A 19341-nucleotide genomic window follows, 5' to 3' on the forward strand; every position below is an offset into this window, starting at 1 on the left:
TGCGATGGGGAGGTTCCCTTGTAAGGATACTGGTCTGTAATTTTGCAGGTCTGTTCCTTTATTCTTCCTATACACAGGAGTCACCTGCACTTTTATCCAGTCGCTTGGGACTGATCTGGGTAAGAGATTTGTGAGAATGCAAGCTAAGTATGGGGCCAGTGTGGGAGACGGCTTCTATAAAACAGAATTAGGATTCCACACAGACCTGATGACTTACTCGTTTTCAACTCTTTCTGTTGCCTTTCAAAATCAGCAATGCCTTTTTCTACTTCCTCAATATGTGAGCCCAGGGCATGGTAAAATGATGGCATCTCCACATGATCCTCCTGCATGAATGGTTTATAAAGCATGAAATTTAAAGTTTCAACTTTCCTTTCACTGTCTCTTACTGTCACACCAGACTGCCCAATGAGCAACTGAAAAGAAACCTTGAGCCCACTAAGTGATTTTATGTAGGACCAGAATTTTCTCAGGTTCTTCGCAAGATATTCTATTAGCATGTGACAGTGGAAGTTGTATGCTCTGTGTATTAATCTTTTTGTAGGAACATTAATTTCTGCTAATTTCTGATTGTTGATATTTCTGGAGATCTTTACTGAAATGAATTTTCCGTCCTTAGCACTAGCTTCTGCAGAATGTGATAATCAATCAGTTTAAACTTTGCCCATAATTCCTCTACATTACTCATATTTGAATTAAACGATGTCTATTCATCGTAAAATTAGGGTGGTAACAACAGCTTATCTTCTCTTTCCAGCATAAAAACTCTTCTAGCATTCTTAATGGATGTATTAACTTTCAGTAACCATTGTAGTTACGATACAGTCTATGCTGATAAGGTCAGACCTGTTTGTACCTACAAGGCCTAAAATATTTACACTATGGGTATGTTATCACATTAGCTGCTCAAAGCAGTTTTCAGAGTAAGTAATCAGAACTACTTCAAAAGACTGTGTGCCCATACTATCTGTAACAAATCCATATATGTCCCAGTATATACTCAACAGGTTGAATTAGATTCCAAGTAAAACTGGCACAATCGGGGTAATTCCATGCTACTACTTGTAGACTTTATTGACTGATTCCAAAACTCTCAAAACACACCTGAAAGACAATCTGAATTCAATTATGTCACTTACTCGCCTTCCAGATAACTTTGCAGTCACACCCAATTTCGACCTCAATAAACATAATGTTTTTGTTCATTGCAATGAGCACTCACTGTGATGTCTAATCGCCTTTTGATGTAAGCTCCATGTCTTGTTAAATATTCGAGCTTTCTGCTTCAGGTTTCATTCAGCTTTCAGTTCTAAGAACAGATGTGATCTTTCCTGGAGGGGTATGAATTCAAATGACTTTGTTACAAATTCTCAGGCAATTTGCTGTTAAAATATTTCCATTCAAATCATATCTACTTTGTACATTATCTGATTTTGTTCTCTGGGCACTGACTCACAATCGTTCATCATAGGACCTCAAACTAAAACCTAGCACAAAAAGCCACGTGCACCCCACATTTACTCTACTGCCTGATCAGTTGCTTTCTCTGTGTGATGTGCCCCCAGACCTATCTAGGAGAATCCTACAACCTTCCACCCCACAACACAGGTCCAGAAATTTTCAGCCAAGACCATCATGGAATCGTCAGAGCCTCTGGTTGAGACCCTCCATTCAGCCGCAAATCATACGACCACAATCACCTCAGGGCATGGTACTGCAAAAGTGTAAGCTCTGTTAGCATACTGGGTCCAAGGGCAGATGTCTTCACCACTGCTGCCACCTGCACATACGAACTGAGGATGGCCTCAGAACTGAGACAACACTGATGTCGAAATGGGCCACAACTTGAAGATGACTGGATCCTGCACCCTCAATAGCTGCAGGCAGAGTTTCCCAAACATCTCTGATGAGGTCCTCCAGCAGATATACCTACTATACAATGCATTTCTTTCAGCCCTGGGTACTATTTCCCTAAGGCACTCCATAACACAGCACCTAACACTGGACATAATATTGTCAAGTAATAACCGCAATCAGGTCCAAGTCCAAAAGCAAGGTCATCAATGAAGTACACACTTGGAACTAAAAGCACATTTATTACAAGCACCAATGTACAGTGAGAACAGAACTGATCTCCTGGGAAAAGAGTGTTTCTATTTACACAACCTCTGAATATTCCAGAATATATACAAATTATAAACACAAGGAATTTTGAGAAGCTTCCAGAATTGATAAATAATAAATAATTGCTGGTGGTAGGGTTTGTACTGGCGACCTGCAGCACACTAGTCAGCAACTTTAACCACTATGCCACACTGCATGAACCACGCCTCACGGCATTGCACCCTCCCCTGGAGAAACAGCGACCCACTGTTTCAGAAGTTCTCTCCGGAGCTCGATCTACATCTTGTTAATAATCAATCCTCTGTATGGCAGCACTGGCAGAGCCTCACTTTCTGGTCAATACGATCAGCATCTGAGGAAGCCCCTCCTGTCGACGCTCACGTAGTGTCTAATGGGGTCACTAGACACCTGGCCAGTGACAACTGCATCTGAGACTGTCTAGAGCGTTCAGAAATCCCAGGTGACTAGATGCAGGAGCATCATGGAAACACTTCAGGATAGCTTGCCACAGATGAACTGGGACGATGAGCAACCATTTTTGCTACATTGGATCATAGTTCTCATACACTGTCCCATTTATTAATCTGAATTCTCTTTTGGCTGGTTGCTCCATCTTCAAGGTCTCTATGGTTTTCATCAGTGCTGGATATTCCTTCTGTTCAGCAGCAATGTGATTTAGTGCAGCAATGACTGAGATTTCACCCACAGTGCTGTGTTCCGCCAAAGGATTCCTCACAAAGCAGTCCTTGTCCTTGTGTTTGCTCCCACTTTTGTATAGCACTGGGATGTCATACCCCTGAAGCCTCATTGCAGCTTGCCACTCGACCCAATGGATCCTTCATGCTAGTCAGCAAGCACAGAGAATGGTGGTCCATCACAAAAGTGAATGGTTTGTTAAATAAGTGGAGCTCAAACAAATTGATGACCCAAACAATTGCAAGGTACTTTTCCTCAGTTGTAGAGTAGTTCATCTCGGGCTTGGAGAGTACTCTGGAAATGGAATCTATCAGATTTTCAGCACCTTTCTGAAGTGCACTAGAACTGCACTTCACCCATTACCATTAGCGTCAATGTGAAGTTCTGTCCCTGCATTGTCGCCATACAGTGCTACGACTGGAGGAGATGTTAGTGCCTGCTTAAGGACAAGAAAGATCTTTCTTGCACCTGTTTCCTGGAAAATTTGGCATCTCCCTGCAGTAGTTTTTGCAAGGGATATGCCAACATTTACAAACTGCCAGTAGTATGAGCACATTCCAAGAAAACTTCTCATATCACAAATGTGCCAGGGAGTCATAATCTGTGAGTACTCTCACTTTCTCTGGATCAGAATGTGATCCACTGGCATTCCACTAGGTACTCCAAGATAGTTATTTCCTTGGTGGGGAAGAGGCACTTTTCATATTAGGCAGAGGTCTGCAGTCTGAAGACAGTTCGACATGTTTGTCAGGCAATTTAGATGTTCAATTTCTTAGAAAAAAATGGTGTCATCCACATAGCAAACACACATCATCCATTTAAGGTGTCAAAGCTGACTGGCCATCAACATCTGAAGGTGGCTGGAGCATTACAGAGTCCACATTATGTAGCTTTGAACTTGTCGAGGCCATCAGCTGTTTTGAAGGCAGCCTCTTTGGCCATCAGCCTCATCAACCTCGAATTACCAGTAGCCTGTCTGCTTGTTCATAGTTCAGAAATTCTTTTAAGCAGTCTAGCATGTTATCAATGCTTGGCAATATGTATGCATCTTTTTCATGATTTTATTCAGTTGTCAGCAGTCAATGCAGACACACCACATGCCATCGTCCTCCTTCACAAGGTCCACAATAGAGGACCAAGGACTCTCTGAATGTTCAATAATGTCATCTTGAAGAATCTTCTCCATTTCTTTCAGGATCATTAGTCGTCCAGCAGATGACGTCCTAAGTGAGCGCTGCCTAAATAGTGGGCGAGTCTCAGTATTGTTACTATATTTTACAGTGGATCACTTTGTCTGTTTTCTCTCCACTCCAGATTCAAAGACAACCAAAATTTGGCACTCAGTGGTGAACTCTCAGTGGTGATCTTCCTCAATCAGGCCAAATCCTAATGGTAGTTTGATAGCTGCTTCCTCCCATGCGTTGTTTGCAGTGGTAGAGGAGCACAATTCTTTGTCAGTGGCATCAAGATGTCCTTCCAGGACTGTTTCTGCTGCCACTACGCACATACTTTTAGGAGTGAGTTGTGACTGCTTGTACACAAATTAATGATCCAAAGTTTTCCTTGATGATCCAATCATCACTGATGATTTCTTTTGTGAATCTGAATTGCTTTTTGAAATCAACAAAAGCTTCACAGTTTAACTGAGCTTCTCAATTGATGACTGGAACTCATGTCATTGATGGCGGTGTGGTGATAAAGAAACAATTGATGACAAACAACTGCCCCAAGCAATCTCTTAAGTGTGCATGTTGAAATAGCTTTATAAATCTGGAGTGTTGATCTTCTGCTGTCTACGATTGCTTGTGACGCAGGCAAGAAGCACTAACTGAGAATAAAATCATGATTACCGCCTGTTAAAATGACATATTCGAAAGGCTTTGTTCTGTCATTGGACATTGGTTTCACAATATGTGTTCCTCTCAGCTGGATGTATTTCCCATTTGCAACTTTCAGGGCAACAGCTTTCATATCTCGGAACACAGTCTTCTTTATCTGGCAACAATAAGCATTCAATATTACAAAAAAGTAAGCTCATCAACCAATGTCTGGATAGGTTGGCTGCTGTTGATGAGTTCAATGGGATTTCTTGACATCTTGGTAACTGTCATGAATGGAGAATTTCTATCTGTGGTGACTTCATCTGATAGATTCAGCAGTTAGACAAGTGGCTGGTACCTCTGTATGGTGACGAGGAACAGCTATCGTGTGCTGGCAAGTGACCCCACCCAGAGTACAGTGTGAGTTTTGTCCCACAGGCTGACTAAACATCTGCAGTTGACTGGCACGAATAAAAACTGTTGCAATGGTTGATGTTTGGTGGTGTACTGGCATCAAATACTGTCTTTCTTTGCAGTAACATACTCCACAGTGAAAAAATACCAGTGTGATGTTCTGTTCTCCAATGTCTATTATTCTGTGGCAGAATGTATACGCGGACAAGGAAAAAACAATCCCAAATTTTTCCCAGATTTCCCGGTTAAAAAACACACTTTCTCTCAGGTGAAAACACTCTTTTTCCTTGTTAAGTGACAATATATTTTCCCTCAGGACTGTAAAACTTATCAATCCTTTGGTTTAATACAAGGGCGTAGAATCTCCCGGGACTTTAAAAAAACACTTTTGGAAAATCTTTGATGTGCAGCAACAAGTACATTGCAGATTGTTGTATTACGAAAGTATAAATTCGAATTCCACCAAACATCGCATGTTGCTTTCCGAACTACTGAAATCGAGATTGCAATGCGCTTCTGTAAGCCAGTCATACCTCATGTCAAGTGATCTCACCAGCCGATGACAGTGGATATTCAGAGCAGAGATACAGTCAGCCAATAGCAACATCACTGTTAAGTAGTGCGAACACACAAACAGAAAAAATTAATTGTTTTAATTAATATACACAGTGTTGAGTAAAGAAAGCAAAGCTTTCACATATAATACTGGTCTCTAAGGTTAATAAGCTGCAAGAGAAGGTAAGCATTCACATACAATGTTTATCTTTTTGCGCGTGTTACACTTCACGAAATATCATTCAGAGTTGCCAGTAAAAATTTTTAATGACGTAAATGTCTGATCTTCTGGGCTCGAAATTCTTCTAAATGGCTCATCATCAAAAAGTTGATTTTTAAATGAGAGTCAAATGCTCTGAGATTCAAGAAATTCATCATGCATTCTCGCACATAGTCCAACTCGCATAAAAGGAAATTTACTTTGAAAGTAACACTTTTCAAACCACCATTTGCAACATTTTACTGCAACCTGTTAGAAATAGGTTCGTTTCAGCAGTTGCCAGAGAGCGCCAGATAACAGGCACCACCGCGCTTGCACAGCTACAATGACATAGGAAGCCCGGACTGTTCGTACGTGTAAAACATTAAAAGATCTTACATTATGTCATAAAAGAAACAAGACATCACAGGATACTCCAAGAGCATCGGAATTTCGTGAACAATACTAAAATGTGCACATTTAAGGTGCATATTTAAAGTGCACATTCGTATGTCCAGATTCCCAATGAAGTGGGCCTTGACCTGATATCAAGCTTTTCAGAGTGGTTTCTGGGATGTAAATGTTTTTGGAGTACCAGTACTGTATTATCCCATGTTTCGTTCTTTATAATGGCATAATTCCATACGTGCTAGAAGATGAAATGTGCACCTGAAATGCAGCGAACATTTGAAACTAGCTAATAGTGTGGCATTAAACACTTCATTTCAAATACATTGATTGCCTCAGCGAAAAAGATTAATAAAAGCTAAAGTTCTTTAGGAAACCCACAAAAATAATTTCATTGTTCTGCAAGGCGATTAATGCTTGACTGTCAGAAAGGAGGAAATAAAATAAAAACTGAAACTAATAACATATTTAGCCTTCTGTAATTAAGTGAATGTATTTTAATTCACTTGATAGCTCCTGGCCACAGAAATCCGTTTTGTCTTCATTCGACGTGAGAGCAGTAAACGAAGAGGACACAGCAAAATCACTAGATGTAAACACGGGTCACGTGGAGACTACCCACTTCCCCACTATAACTCTGACTGCTCTGCGCATCAGCCCCAGATCAACAATATTTCCGAACTGGGGTAACATTAGATAACGGGGCCCCACCTCGAGTGTTTGAGATAGGACATCAAAACTTTTAAAAAATCGAATTTTCAAAAATATGTTCATTTTGTAGCACATATCTTTCTGAATAGTTTGATAAATAAAACATATGTGTTCGAGGAAACTTATGACAGTGCAGTGCCACGCCTCTTTACACAGCATTCCTCTAATGCACGTCACTGTATTTCACCTTGTGGAATTGAAACGTGTACATTTTGTAATGGATGTCATCAAACTAGAGTCAGGACAGTGGAAATTAACATGTCCTGTGGTGCCTCTCCTGATCCAGACAGCTGGCCTCACATCCTGCCCCTCTTCTTTTTTTTTTTATTCAATTCCACAGACCGAAATACAGTGACGTGCGATAGAAGAATGCTGTGTGAAGAGGTGTGGCACTGCACTTTGGCACACTTAAGATCAAATAACATGTCTTACAATTCCTCGGACACATATGTTTTATGCATCAGATTCTTCAGAAAGATATGTGCTACAAAATGAACATATTTTTGAAAAATCTATTTTTTTTTTTAAATTTTTGACGTCCTATCTCAAATGCTCAAGGGACGCCACTATCTACTATTGTCCCGGTTTGGAAATATCGTAGATACGGGTCTGATGTGCAGAGCAGTCTGAGTTATAATAGGGAAGTGGGTAGTCTCCATTTGACCTGTGTTTGCATTTAGTGATTTTGGTGTTTCGTCTTTGTCTACTGCACTCACATCAAATGGAAACAAAATTGATTTCTTTGGCTGGCAGCTATCATGTGAATTAAAACACATTCACATAATTAGGGAAGTCTAAAAAACGTTATTAGTTTCAGATTTTATTTTATTTACAGCTTTCTGACAGTTGAGCATTAATTGCCATGCAAAACAATGAAGTTATTTTTATCAGTTTGCTGAAGAAATTTTCTTTTATTAATCTTTTCCACTGAGGCAGTCAATATATTTGAAACAAAGGGTTTAATTTCAAACTAATGGCTAGTTTCAACTGTTCGGTGCATTTCAAGTGTACATTTTCATCTTCTAGCACGTATGGCAGTATGCCGTAACAAAGAATCAGACATGAGATAACAAAGTACTGGTACCAAACGAAATTTACATCCCGAAACCACATTGAAAAGCTTAATATCAGGTCGAAGCCTACTTCACTGGTAATCTGGGATTCATTTAAAAATCAGCTCGTTGATGACGAGCCATTTAGAAGAATTTACAGCCCAGAAGATCATACTTTTATGTTGTTATTAAAAAATTTACTGGCACATTTTTGTAATATATATTAAAATGTAATACGTGAATAAAAAACCAATATTATATGTGAAAGCTTAGCTTCTCTTGCAGCGTATCGGCCTTAGAAAGCTTTGTTTTTCTTGTATCAACATTATATATATTAATTTAAACCATTAACTTTTCCTGTTCGTCTGTTTGCGCTACTTAACAGTTATGTTGCTATTGGCTGACTACGCCACGTGTCCGAAGCTCTGAATATCCGCTGTCATCGGCTGGCGAGATCACGTGACGTGAGCTATGACTGGCTTACAAATATGCATCACAATCTCGATTTCAATGCTTCGGAAAGTAACATGCGGTGCTTGGTGGAATTCGAATTTATACTTTCGTAATACAAAAACATACAGCGTACATGTTACTGCACATCAAACATCTTTTCAGAAGGTGTTTTTTCCCAAGTTTCGTTTTCTAAAGCGCCGGGAAATTCTACGCCCATGTAGAAAACCATAACCATTCAAAGGATTGATAAGTTATACAGTTCCGAGAGAAAATATACTGTCAGTTAAAAGAGAAAGCTATGTTTCCATGCGGGAGAAAGTGTATTTTTAACCGGGAAATCCAGGAGAAATCTGGGACTTTTATTTTTTTTTTTTTCCCCTTGTCCGCGTATACATCCTGTTAATAGAACAAAATAGGATTTGCAAATATTTCAGTAATTAATACGATGCTTGTTGCACTACTAGATGTAAGTAGAGAAGGGAGGGAGAATCAGTATGAAGGTGAAGTGGTGCATGCGTGTTGAGGTTATATAAATCCAAGGTGAAGCGAGTCTTCCAAGTAACAGGAGAAAGAACCAGTGACTGAAAAGAAATAGCAGATTGTGTCGCTTATGACCTACCTTTTAAAATTTATAACATTCTACACAATGGTAGATGTTAAAACTATGACAGAGATTTATGCAATGTAGTCGCTCCACAGCTGGGCTGAGTGGTCAGTGCGTGTGACTGCCACGCAGTGGACCCAGCTTCGATTCCCACCTGGGTTGGAAATTTTCTTTGATTGGGGACTGGGTGTTGGTTTGTCATCATTATCATTGACATGCAAGTTTCACAATGTGGCATCATCTGAAAAGCTTCCAACTCGGTGGCTGAAAGTTGTGACAGTTGAACGACATCAGACTATAGTCAGGACAGTGGAAATTAAAATGTCCTAAGGTGCCTCTCCTACTTCCAGTTGGCCAGTTTGACATCCGGAGCCTCCTTTTTTTAAAAAAAAAAAACCTCTTCAGAAAATTTGCACTCTTTATTCCCTATTAGCTAACAACTTGCTGCTTTGTGAGACATAAAATTAAGTATAGGCTGCATTAAACCAATAAAGAGAAGAGACAAGCAAGACAGTACACATTTCTTCAATCCTTAGATCCTAGAATTTTTATCTCTCTGATCCTGCTACAGCTTTACATGTTGTGCTTCCCTTTCTGCGAAAGGATCTGTTACCTCATCAAAGTTCATCAAACGTTTTGCTACACGAAAAATCGAAATGTCATTGTCTAATACTGAAAAAGCTGTAATTACAAATAGGCCCAAGACTGGTGTGGTTTCTCGACCTGATTACCTGTATTTTGTCGCTGTCTGCAAGACAAAACAAAATAGGCCTTTATAATAATGCAGCAATTGTAACACATGCCAAATGACTGTTTTGGCAGAATTCGTCATTTTTATAACACGGCAGAATATAATTCACAAAGTATCCACATCAAATGCCTATTAGGCCTACAACAAGCAAAAAGCTTTACGTTAGGAAATAGTTTTACACTTCATTCATACACTCCAGTTTCTCAAGCCTGAGATCGAAAAGTAGTAGTGCGAATTTTTTATATAAAATTGGAATCGTCATATTCTTCCATAATGTAAGTGATGTCACTGTTTCTTCTCCTTCCTCGTTCTAACAAACAATGTTGTCATCACTAATTCTTTATCTATTCCTGCAAATGTCAAAGCTTATTCACCGATTAACTTCACTAACTCTGCCAGAATCACCAGTTTAGCTATCCCACGATTATTCTCCGGTTAGGCCTTGTTACGTGTTCGTACAACGTGTTTTTCGTGCTACTTCCAGAATAGACCTTAAAGCGGCTGCTAGCTGGAGACTGTACAACTGGCCCTTGCTAGTATAGTGATCTGGCCAAAAATTTTCTGTCAAAATTTCATTTTCTTGGATGCACCGCGAAGATAATACGCAATCTTTCTTACCTGTTATTCCTGTTAGTCTTTTATTCGCACTCTGGTAGTCTGAATCTATGGATTTCATTGGTAATCATAATAACGCTCGTCATTCGCAAACCAAATCAACCACATAATCAGACAGTGGTTGTCTTTCTTTTTTTCGGCTATACTCTGCTCAGCTCGTATAGCCCCTTTTGTCTACAGAAAAGTTTATTTCTAGATGTGATGTGGATTCCACTGACAGAGACATCATGTACACTATGCAGACATTCACAACAACTTATGATTCATTCAGAAATCAACTTAGAATGTGTTCAACAATGTTCAAAAACCAACAGAGACATGTTTCAAAGTCATACGAATAATCGAGAGAGACCAACATGCGCTGGACGCTAGGCGCTTTGTAAAACAAGGTTTTATCCTCAAGAATATCAATTTGAGCCCCCCCCCCCCCCCCAAGATCCAGGGCTGCTGCGCAATCTGGTAGCTTTGGCAGCTTGGGCGAGCCAGTAAAATTTTTCCTGGCATCATCTAGCTGCCCCCCCCCCTTTTTTTTTTGCTGCGACTGCTTACACATCCAACAGCCACGTTTCTGTAGACAGAAGTGGAAGAAGATATTACTCAACTGCGCATGCGCATGATCCCACTCGCACCTGCTAAAACAAATCTAATATTAACAGTTGTGACGTCATGCTCATCGGAGGCAATTTGTTGTTATGAAGCATTGCATAGTCTTCCTAAGGCCTTTGACACATTTTGCTGTTGGCAGATGCTTGTATGAGCACTGTGTTTAGATGCTGTATATGGCGCATTTCCTTTGCAATTTAAGTTTTATTTTAGTTTTTACTCTCGTTCATGTTTTATTGCTGCAGTATTATTCTGCAGTAGCAGGATACAGTAATATCCTTTGTTAAGAGTATTATTGGTTCTTACCAGTGAAAATTACAAAAAATTAACTGAGAACAAAAACAATGAAAAATTCCCAGAATTCAAAAAAATTCCCAGGTTTTTCCCGGTTTTCTCCCGAATGAGAAAATTTCCGGGTTTTTCCCGGATCTCCCAGTTGTCCACGGTCATAGACACCTTGATTAATCTCCATTTTACAAATTTTAAATACAGTCTCTCCTTGTACAGTAGTTATAAATTGAGTATGGAAAAAGTAACCAATGACTGAACAAACTGATTTACACCTAATTACTAACTCTTGTCCAACATTAATTATTTATTCTTACCATTACTTGCTCTACATCATCCTTGGGACCAGGATTGATCATCTTTTCTTTATTCCTTTCAAGTTCAATAACACATGCATTTAACACATTTTCGACGTGTGGAAATGTCAGTTCAACTCCAACATGAACCATCTGCGAAAATACCTGTAAACAAATATTAAATTTTATTTTTGTAGTGAGTCCTAAATTAAAGAAACAGCAAATAGCTAAATGATAATAGTACCTACAAAATTGCAACAAGTTTTTAAAAATGGAACAAATACAATTTGTTTAATGATCAGTATGTTATCAGGAAGGCTCTCCATTTTCTTCGCTACAGACTTGATCACTGCATATATTCAGTAAAAAGGCATAACAAGGAATAGACATCAGAATTTCAGTCATTTGTCCCCTGTGAATACTTTACATCTCTTAGAAGTGAACACCTTTTGAAGCAAAAACATCCTTACCAACAATTACCACCCTAATGAGAACACAATAATTTACCAATAGTCTGTGAACCATCAGCTTTTATCAGCAATGACATCACTAAAGAACCTCCTACTTAGACAGATATTGCTGTAATGTACAAGCTATGAGAGCAGATTTGCTGTATCATGTCCAAATGAAGGTGACGGGATCAGTAAAAAGAAGCTCCTGCTAACACCGAGAACATTAGCCTTGGATATGTATAGAGACTGCTTCAATGAAATATTCAATCACATTATAGCTGCTCATTAAGATCTCCCTGCTGTAGCTCATTAAATCCTAAGCGCAAGCTACCAACTTCATTTTTCTTATTTTGCTCTCTCGCTGTTCCCACACACACAACTTTTACAGGTGTTTCGGTCTGTTTCTTTACATTTGTGTGAGATGCTCAACATGTCATCCACATGGTAAGTGCCTGCCTTTGATCAATCCCTTGTTGACATTTCTAGCCATTATTGTGTCAAAACTAACAAAAAGGAAAGACATGTTTTGTACCACCAAATAGACAACACACTGTGTACGAATACATTAAGAGAATGAATTTTTAAATGGAGCAGAATATAATGAGAAGCCATGCTGCTAATACAATGCAGATAGATTATGTAGTATGGCAGCAAATTTAAAATCAGGAAACAATGCTTGTTACTGAGGACAAGCAATAATTATTTTGCAACAGAGTTCTCACAGTGATTCAGAGTTCGCAATTTTTGCCATAATATAAACTAAATGTATGTGACCGATCGTACAGCTGCATTAGAACTACACTGACCTGTGCAAATCTTAGTAGATCTTTGACAACTGACACTTTATTTAATTGACGAAGATGAAGAGCATGGAGCCACAATTCAATGCAGCGATCAAACCTAGCGTTATCTGCAAAGACTGCCCCACGAAAGATAACAGGATGAGGCACTTCAGGATTATGAGTACCCAATATCCTCTCCCGAATCGCCAAGGATTCCATATGTAAAGCATTTTGGTTATTCTGAATGGCTTCCAGTTCTTCTAGTGTTTGACATTCCACCCAGTTTTCATAAGCTGGAACTGGTTTGCAGAGCTTCTTCTGCACAACATCATTTGGATCACTGTACCTGGAAAGTAGAACAGAAAAGAATGACTGTCAAATCACTTTTAACACACCATATGGCAGTACCAGGAAAAGGGAAATAAAACATAAAGTTAAATATAAGGGGTGTCCAAAAGAAAAGATATGAAGCAACACTGTAGGTATAGCTGACGTATTTACTCAGAAGTAATCACCACACGCCTGAGCACAACGGTCCCACTGCTTCATGAGCCAAAGGATTCCCTGTTCCCAGAGTTCCTGTGGCTATGACAGCAGCCAGTCCTCCACTATGTCCTTCAGTTCGCCATCTCCATTGAAGCACTTCCCTTTGAGGTGTTTTTTCTTAACAGATCAAACACATAGAAATCACAGGGCAACATGTCTGAGCTGCAAGGTGATGTGCTCAAGTTGCTCCCACTTGAACTTGGCCATTACATTTTGTGTGACCTTGGAGATGCGTGGACATGCATTATCATTATAAGCAGCCCTGGTCATTTGCTCTTGATGGACATGAGTAGGCTATGGAGCCCTCACAGTACATGTCACTGGTAATGGTTTTTCCATCTCAAGTAATTCAATGAGTATCGGAACTCGAGTGTTGAAAAAGACGATGAGCATCACCCTTCCTGCAGAGAGCACAGGTTTGAATTTTTTAGGGGGAGGCAATGACACATCCTTCCACTGCCTACATGTCCCACTATGTTATCCCAAAACGGCACATGTGAATTTCAACCAATTTGGTTGTTACAATGTTTCGTACCTTTTAATTTGAATACTCCTTGTAGGTGCCTAAAGTTTTAGTGCATGTGATACACTTTTGTAAATACAATTAGCCTACAGTCAGCACCATCTTACATTCTTTGACAAGAAAAATAACAAAATGGTGTGAAACAAAAATAACATTTAGAAATATGTTATATTCACTGGGGCCTTTTGGGCTGCCCAGGCCTTATCTTTAGGTGATGAAACTTCACTTGGTTGCACTGGGAGTCACTGAGCACGGTGGCCCAGTGGTATCGCACTGCACTGCAATGTAGTTCAAATCTTCTTATCACAAGTCAGCTTAGTTTTTTCACAATTTGCCAAAACTGCTTAATGCAAATGGAAGGATAATACAAGTCAGGCTTTTGAGGCCGGTATTTGCACCACTGGAAAATTTTGTTTTGTGGCACTAGGCCACTTTCCAAGTCTTATTTTCATGCATAACATTTTCACTTTCTAATGCTGGAGACATCATCAGAGGATATAAAGACTCAGACAGAAGTTTCAAACTTAAATGTGCACAGTACACCAAACTGTTCAGTCATACCCGTGCCATGGTCTGGTTGTGATGTCATTTGACTCCTGTCTGACATCACAGAATCATTCCAGAATATCTTATGGGGCTTGTAGTGGGGAAGAGTTGGTATTGAAGAACAAGAACAAAAAGAGGGAGGAGGAGGATTAAAATGAGACAAGATGTGCTCCTTCACTGGCCATCAGGGCTCAATTTGAAGTGGAACTTGTCACTGAAGACAATTCTCTCCAACAATAAGATTCCAGGACAAAGAGAGGGTTTGGAGACACTCTGGACAGCAATGGGACACCAAACTGACTGTTGCCTACCATACAGCCTGACAAGCAGGAGAGATGGTCTGGGTGCCATTTCTTTTCATGGCAGAAGGGTCCTGCTTGGTTGTCCGCAGCACCCTTACAGCACAGCAATGTGTCAACACTACTCTACACCCAGTTTTGTTGCCCTCCATGGCAAGCCATCCTGGGCTTATAGTTCAGAATGATAATGCCTTCCTGCACACGCTGAGAATTTCTACTACTTGTCTTCATGCTTGCCAAACCCTACCTTGACCAGCAAGGTTACCAGATCTCTCCCCAACTGAGAATATTTGGAGCATTATGAGCAGGGCCTTCCAACAATCTTGGGATCTTGACAATCTATCATGCCAATTGGACAGAATGTGGAATGATATACCTATCCCCCAGGAGGACATCCAACAACTAAATCAATGCCATGCCAAGTAACTGCTTGCATACAGACCAGATGTGAACCAATGCGTTATTGACTTGCCGGATTTGAGAAACTCTTTTTCTTGAATGAATCATCATTTTTTTTCTGAAATTGTAATCATTTCTTTGTCTGTACATGTACATCACACCTACAAAAATCTGTCCCATTCAGATAATTCCTTCATGGTGCACAAGTTGGCACAATGGGCAAACCTGCCATGGGGGATGCAAGCTATGAGTAGCATGGGGACTCACCTTTCCCTTCACGCCAAGTGTTGCTGCCAAGCACTGAGTGTTCAGTCATTAGGCGCCGACGCCCATCACATGCTGAGTTTATCTCCATGCAACTCCCTATGTGATTTTGGACTTTTTGCTTCCCATAGAGTGATTCGCATAATAAATTTTCAATTCCTCTCATGGGCTTCTGGTCCCCAGTTCTTGTGAAGCCACTGTCGGCCCATGAACTACTTGTGCAGAAAATGTAGTGTTGCAATGTTGTCACACCAGTGCAGATACTAAAATGGTGAGAAGAGATGTTGTTATGCTTGTGACACCCCTATTTTTTATTTCCATTTTCCTAGTGTTAATTTTGGGCTGCAATGGCATTTCTGCAAAGCTGGCAGGAACAGTTGCACCTACAGAAAGAACAGCTGAGGCAGCAGCAGCAGGAGCAGGTGCAGGCACTGATGAACCAGAATGCGGATTAGCTTTGTGTCCTTGCTCTGCTGATCACAGGCCAGGCAGCCGTTGTGCTGTTTCCATCCCTGCACCCGTCACCCAAGATGCCATTTGCTAGTTTCAAAGAGTCCACAAAAAGATGGAGAATTGGTTTTGGACTCAACACCTTCTGTTTTTGACTTCCAGATAACTGACAAAGTGCAATTAGTGCCTGAATCCACTTGTTTACAAATCTTGAGACACCTCTTTCTCTTAAGCCATTGGTGGTACCTAAATTTTGTCATCCCCACAGCATTCCCTTCTCCATGCACAACAAGGTAAAAGCCAAGTTATAGCATTGGCAGGATATAGGCATTACACCTGCTGGTGGTGAGTCAGAAGCCCAAAGGTATCATGCGCCTTTGCGACAATTCTAAACAAATGATCAATGCACAATGTATTGTGGATTTGTATCCATTTACATGGACAGCGGTGATGTTGGTGAGGTTGCCACGAGGGTGTGGAGCAGCAGCATCAGCAATTTTTCACACATCAACTTGCACGATGTCTACCAGCATTTGCCACTGGATACAGTTATCGGGATTTTCTTGGACCTTAACCAGCCGTTGGGCTTTACCAGTTAAATTGCTTGCCTTTGGCAACTTTGTCTGCACCAGGCATTTACAAACTGTAATTGGAGCAGCTGATTCAGGACGTTCCCTGTTACATCAACTACCTTTACGACATGAAGGTAATGGGGCCCTACAAGAGAGTACGAGAGGTACATTTACAAAACCTGCAGTCAGTCTTCCAACACCTCCTGGAGAATGGCCTTCACTGCAAGCTGGAAAAGTGTAATTTTTTTCCTCCCCAAAGGTGCATTTTTTGGAGACCACATTAAAGTCATCTTCAACCTCCTAATGTCCATGAATCTGAACATGCTCCAGTCGTTTTTTTGGTAAGATTTCACATAATGGTCAGTTCATTCCCCAGGCGCATACATCTCCCATCCTCTTAACCAGCTTCACCAAAAGGGCATTAAGTTTTGTGAACAGGCTATTCAGTCTCAAGCAGTGTGTGTGCTGTGCTCCCTGCCTGACTTCTTTTATGTCAGGTAAACCTTTAACCCTGGCCTGTGACACATCACAGTAAGCCATCAGTGCAGTGCTGTCCCATCGGAACCCAGATGGCACTGAACAGCCGACAATACATGCATCGAAGACACTTTCAGCTGTGCAGTGCAAGTAATTACAGGTGGAAAAGGCAGCACTAGCTATTATTTAAAGAGCAAGGTTCCTTCTCATCACCAACCACAAGCTGCTGGTTACCTTATTTTGGTCTTCATTCTAAGCTGCCTAACAGGACTGTCCACCAAATGCAGACACATATCCTCCTCCTCAGCAACTATTGCTATGGCATTCATTACCACTCCTCTGCCCAGCATGCCAATGCTGATGTGCTATCGCAGTTACCGAGGGCACCCGATCCAGAATTTGATCAGCAGGAAACTTTCACGTTCACTTTGGATGATGCCTTGCAGCAAATCCTGTCAGATTTTCCATTGGCAGCACAAAAGGTCATGACCACCAAGGTTGCTGACCCATTTTTCCAAAAAATTATTTCAGCATCCTAGACGCGCTGATCGAAATGCATCTCTTCGGATGTGAATCTGGCGTAGCTTATATTTTTTTTCTCCTACGTGACCAACTCATCCTTGTCCAAGGGGTCCTCATGCTTGCCACAGAGGAACAATGCTGTCAAGTGATTATCTCCTCATCCCCAGCATTGTGTCCTCACATAATCCAGTTGCTGCACACACTGCAAAGGACTATGACTCACATGAAGTTGTTGGTACGATATCATGCCTACTGGCCAGCAATCGATCACGACACCGAATATCTGGCGCATGCTTGTGGAGCCTGTGCTCAGAACTAGGCTGCCTCGCCACACCAGTGTTCTCCTTTAGCAGTCCCAGTCACCCTCAGCACAGGGTGCACATCAATTTTGCAGGTCCGATTTTGGACGGCGTGCAGCTGTTGTTGGTCAGTGCATTGTTGAATGTCCTGAACATAGCCAAGCTGTTCTCCATGTAGTAGGATGCCCCATGGAAGTTATTTTTGCCACTTAGGGACCCCCAGGGTCCTGTGTTCGATAATGGTAGGCGATTTGTGTCATGAGGGTCTGAAGACTTTTGAATTCATAACATTACTCAGCCCCATTTCACCTGCCTTCTACTCTGGAGGTGGAGTGCTTTGTACACATATTCAAGGCCCAAATGAAGTGGTCTGTGTCTGCCTCTTCCCGTGATGTGTTGTTAAGCTTTCTGACTACACACCCCGTGACCTCAGTTAACAGGTTCAGTGGAATGTTTGAGTGGGAGCCAGCTGCCGAGTGTTCTCCACTGTGGCCCACCACTTTTCCTCTTGTGGCTGCCATTTGTGCCCAGTCCTTTGGCTAGTGGCAGGGTTGGCTGTCAGGTGTTGTGGTGGGCTACAAGGGTCAGCAGTTGTTTGTGACAAATGTTAGTAGGGAGCAGGAAATCCATTGTAGAACTCAGATGCATCTGCACCCTGTTGGGGCATCACCATACAGTCTTCTTCTGGTCAGTTGGGCGGCAGGGATGATCACGTCATCAGTCCAGGGTGGGTTCCTGCTTGCAGAAATGTGTCTATCCATTGCCACACCCTCCACATTCCTCCCTGCATGTGCAGCCTTGGGCCCCACTGAGGCTCCCACCTGCACCTGTTGATGTGGAAACCACAGATTTTGATCTACTCTCCTCCTCCCCTGCCCTACCCCCCCCCACCCCCCCCACCCCCCCCACCGATGGAGTTGAAGCCTCAACTGCTACTGCTACTGGCAGACTCCTCGTTGACTCAGCCTCCGTGCCCTTAGCAGAGTCCATGGCATCGGCATTGCCTCCTTCGTTTGTCGGCCTGCTGAGGGGTTCTCTGTTGGCCTCATTGGTTCTACACCATAGGTTGAGACCCAAGTCTGGCCATTTTCAACTCTACGTGGCCTTTTCAGAGAGGGAGGGATTTAGTACCCTGCAACATCGCATTGGGTTCACTACCCATGGGGCTTTATGTTTTGAGTTTTTGTTACTTGGCATTCTCACACTTCCCAATAATTCGAGTAACAAACTAATTCACTCAACTGTTATGGGTTTGTTGCTTCTTGAATAGCTCAATTTGTTTGTGTGTGGTGCTTGCATCATTTTATCTATCACCTAATTTTATATGTGACTGGTGATCTTATGCTAACTCCCCCATAAGGTCACACAATTATGATTTATCAATGAACAGACAGGCATTGGCTCTCCTTGTCAATGGTAGGAGGGTGAAGTAATGATGCCCCAGATGCGTGTCGGATGAGAATGATTAAATAATTTACCTCTGAAACTTAACAAATCACATGACTTATTCTGACTGCACCATCACTAAACTGTCACTGGAATACCGCAGCTTAAGTTTTAACAATAGAATCTGGATGAAACACCTTGCTCAAACAGGGAACGTGTCTAACACACTAACAGG

The 19341-nt window shown here is 41.3% G+C and overlaps 1 protein-coding gene across 1 annotated transcript in view; it reads right to left on the reverse strand.

Moving 5' to 3' along the window:
* LOC124795225 (protein fem-1 homolog B) overlaps window positions 1-19341 on the reverse strand; it is a 67323-nt gene that overhangs the window by 30181 nt on the left and 17801 nt on the right. The window contains exons 5-6 of the mRNA XM_047259147.1: window positions 12848-13169; window positions 11611-11754 (exon numbers count right to left, since the gene is read on the reverse strand). Coding sequence (XP_047115103.1) covers window positions 11611-11754; window positions 12848-13169 — 466 coding nt within the window. The remainder of the gene's footprint in view (window positions 1-11610; window positions 11755-12847; window positions 13170-19341) is intronic.

This window comes from Schistocerca piceifrons, chromosome 4 (assembly GCF_021461385.2).
Source record: "Schistocerca piceifrons isolate TAMUIC-IGC-003096 chromosome 4, iqSchPice1.1, whole genome shotgun sequence".
In the NCBI taxonomy this organism is placed as follows: Eukaryota; Metazoa; Arthropoda; class Insecta; order Orthoptera; family Acrididae; genus Schistocerca; species Schistocerca piceifrons.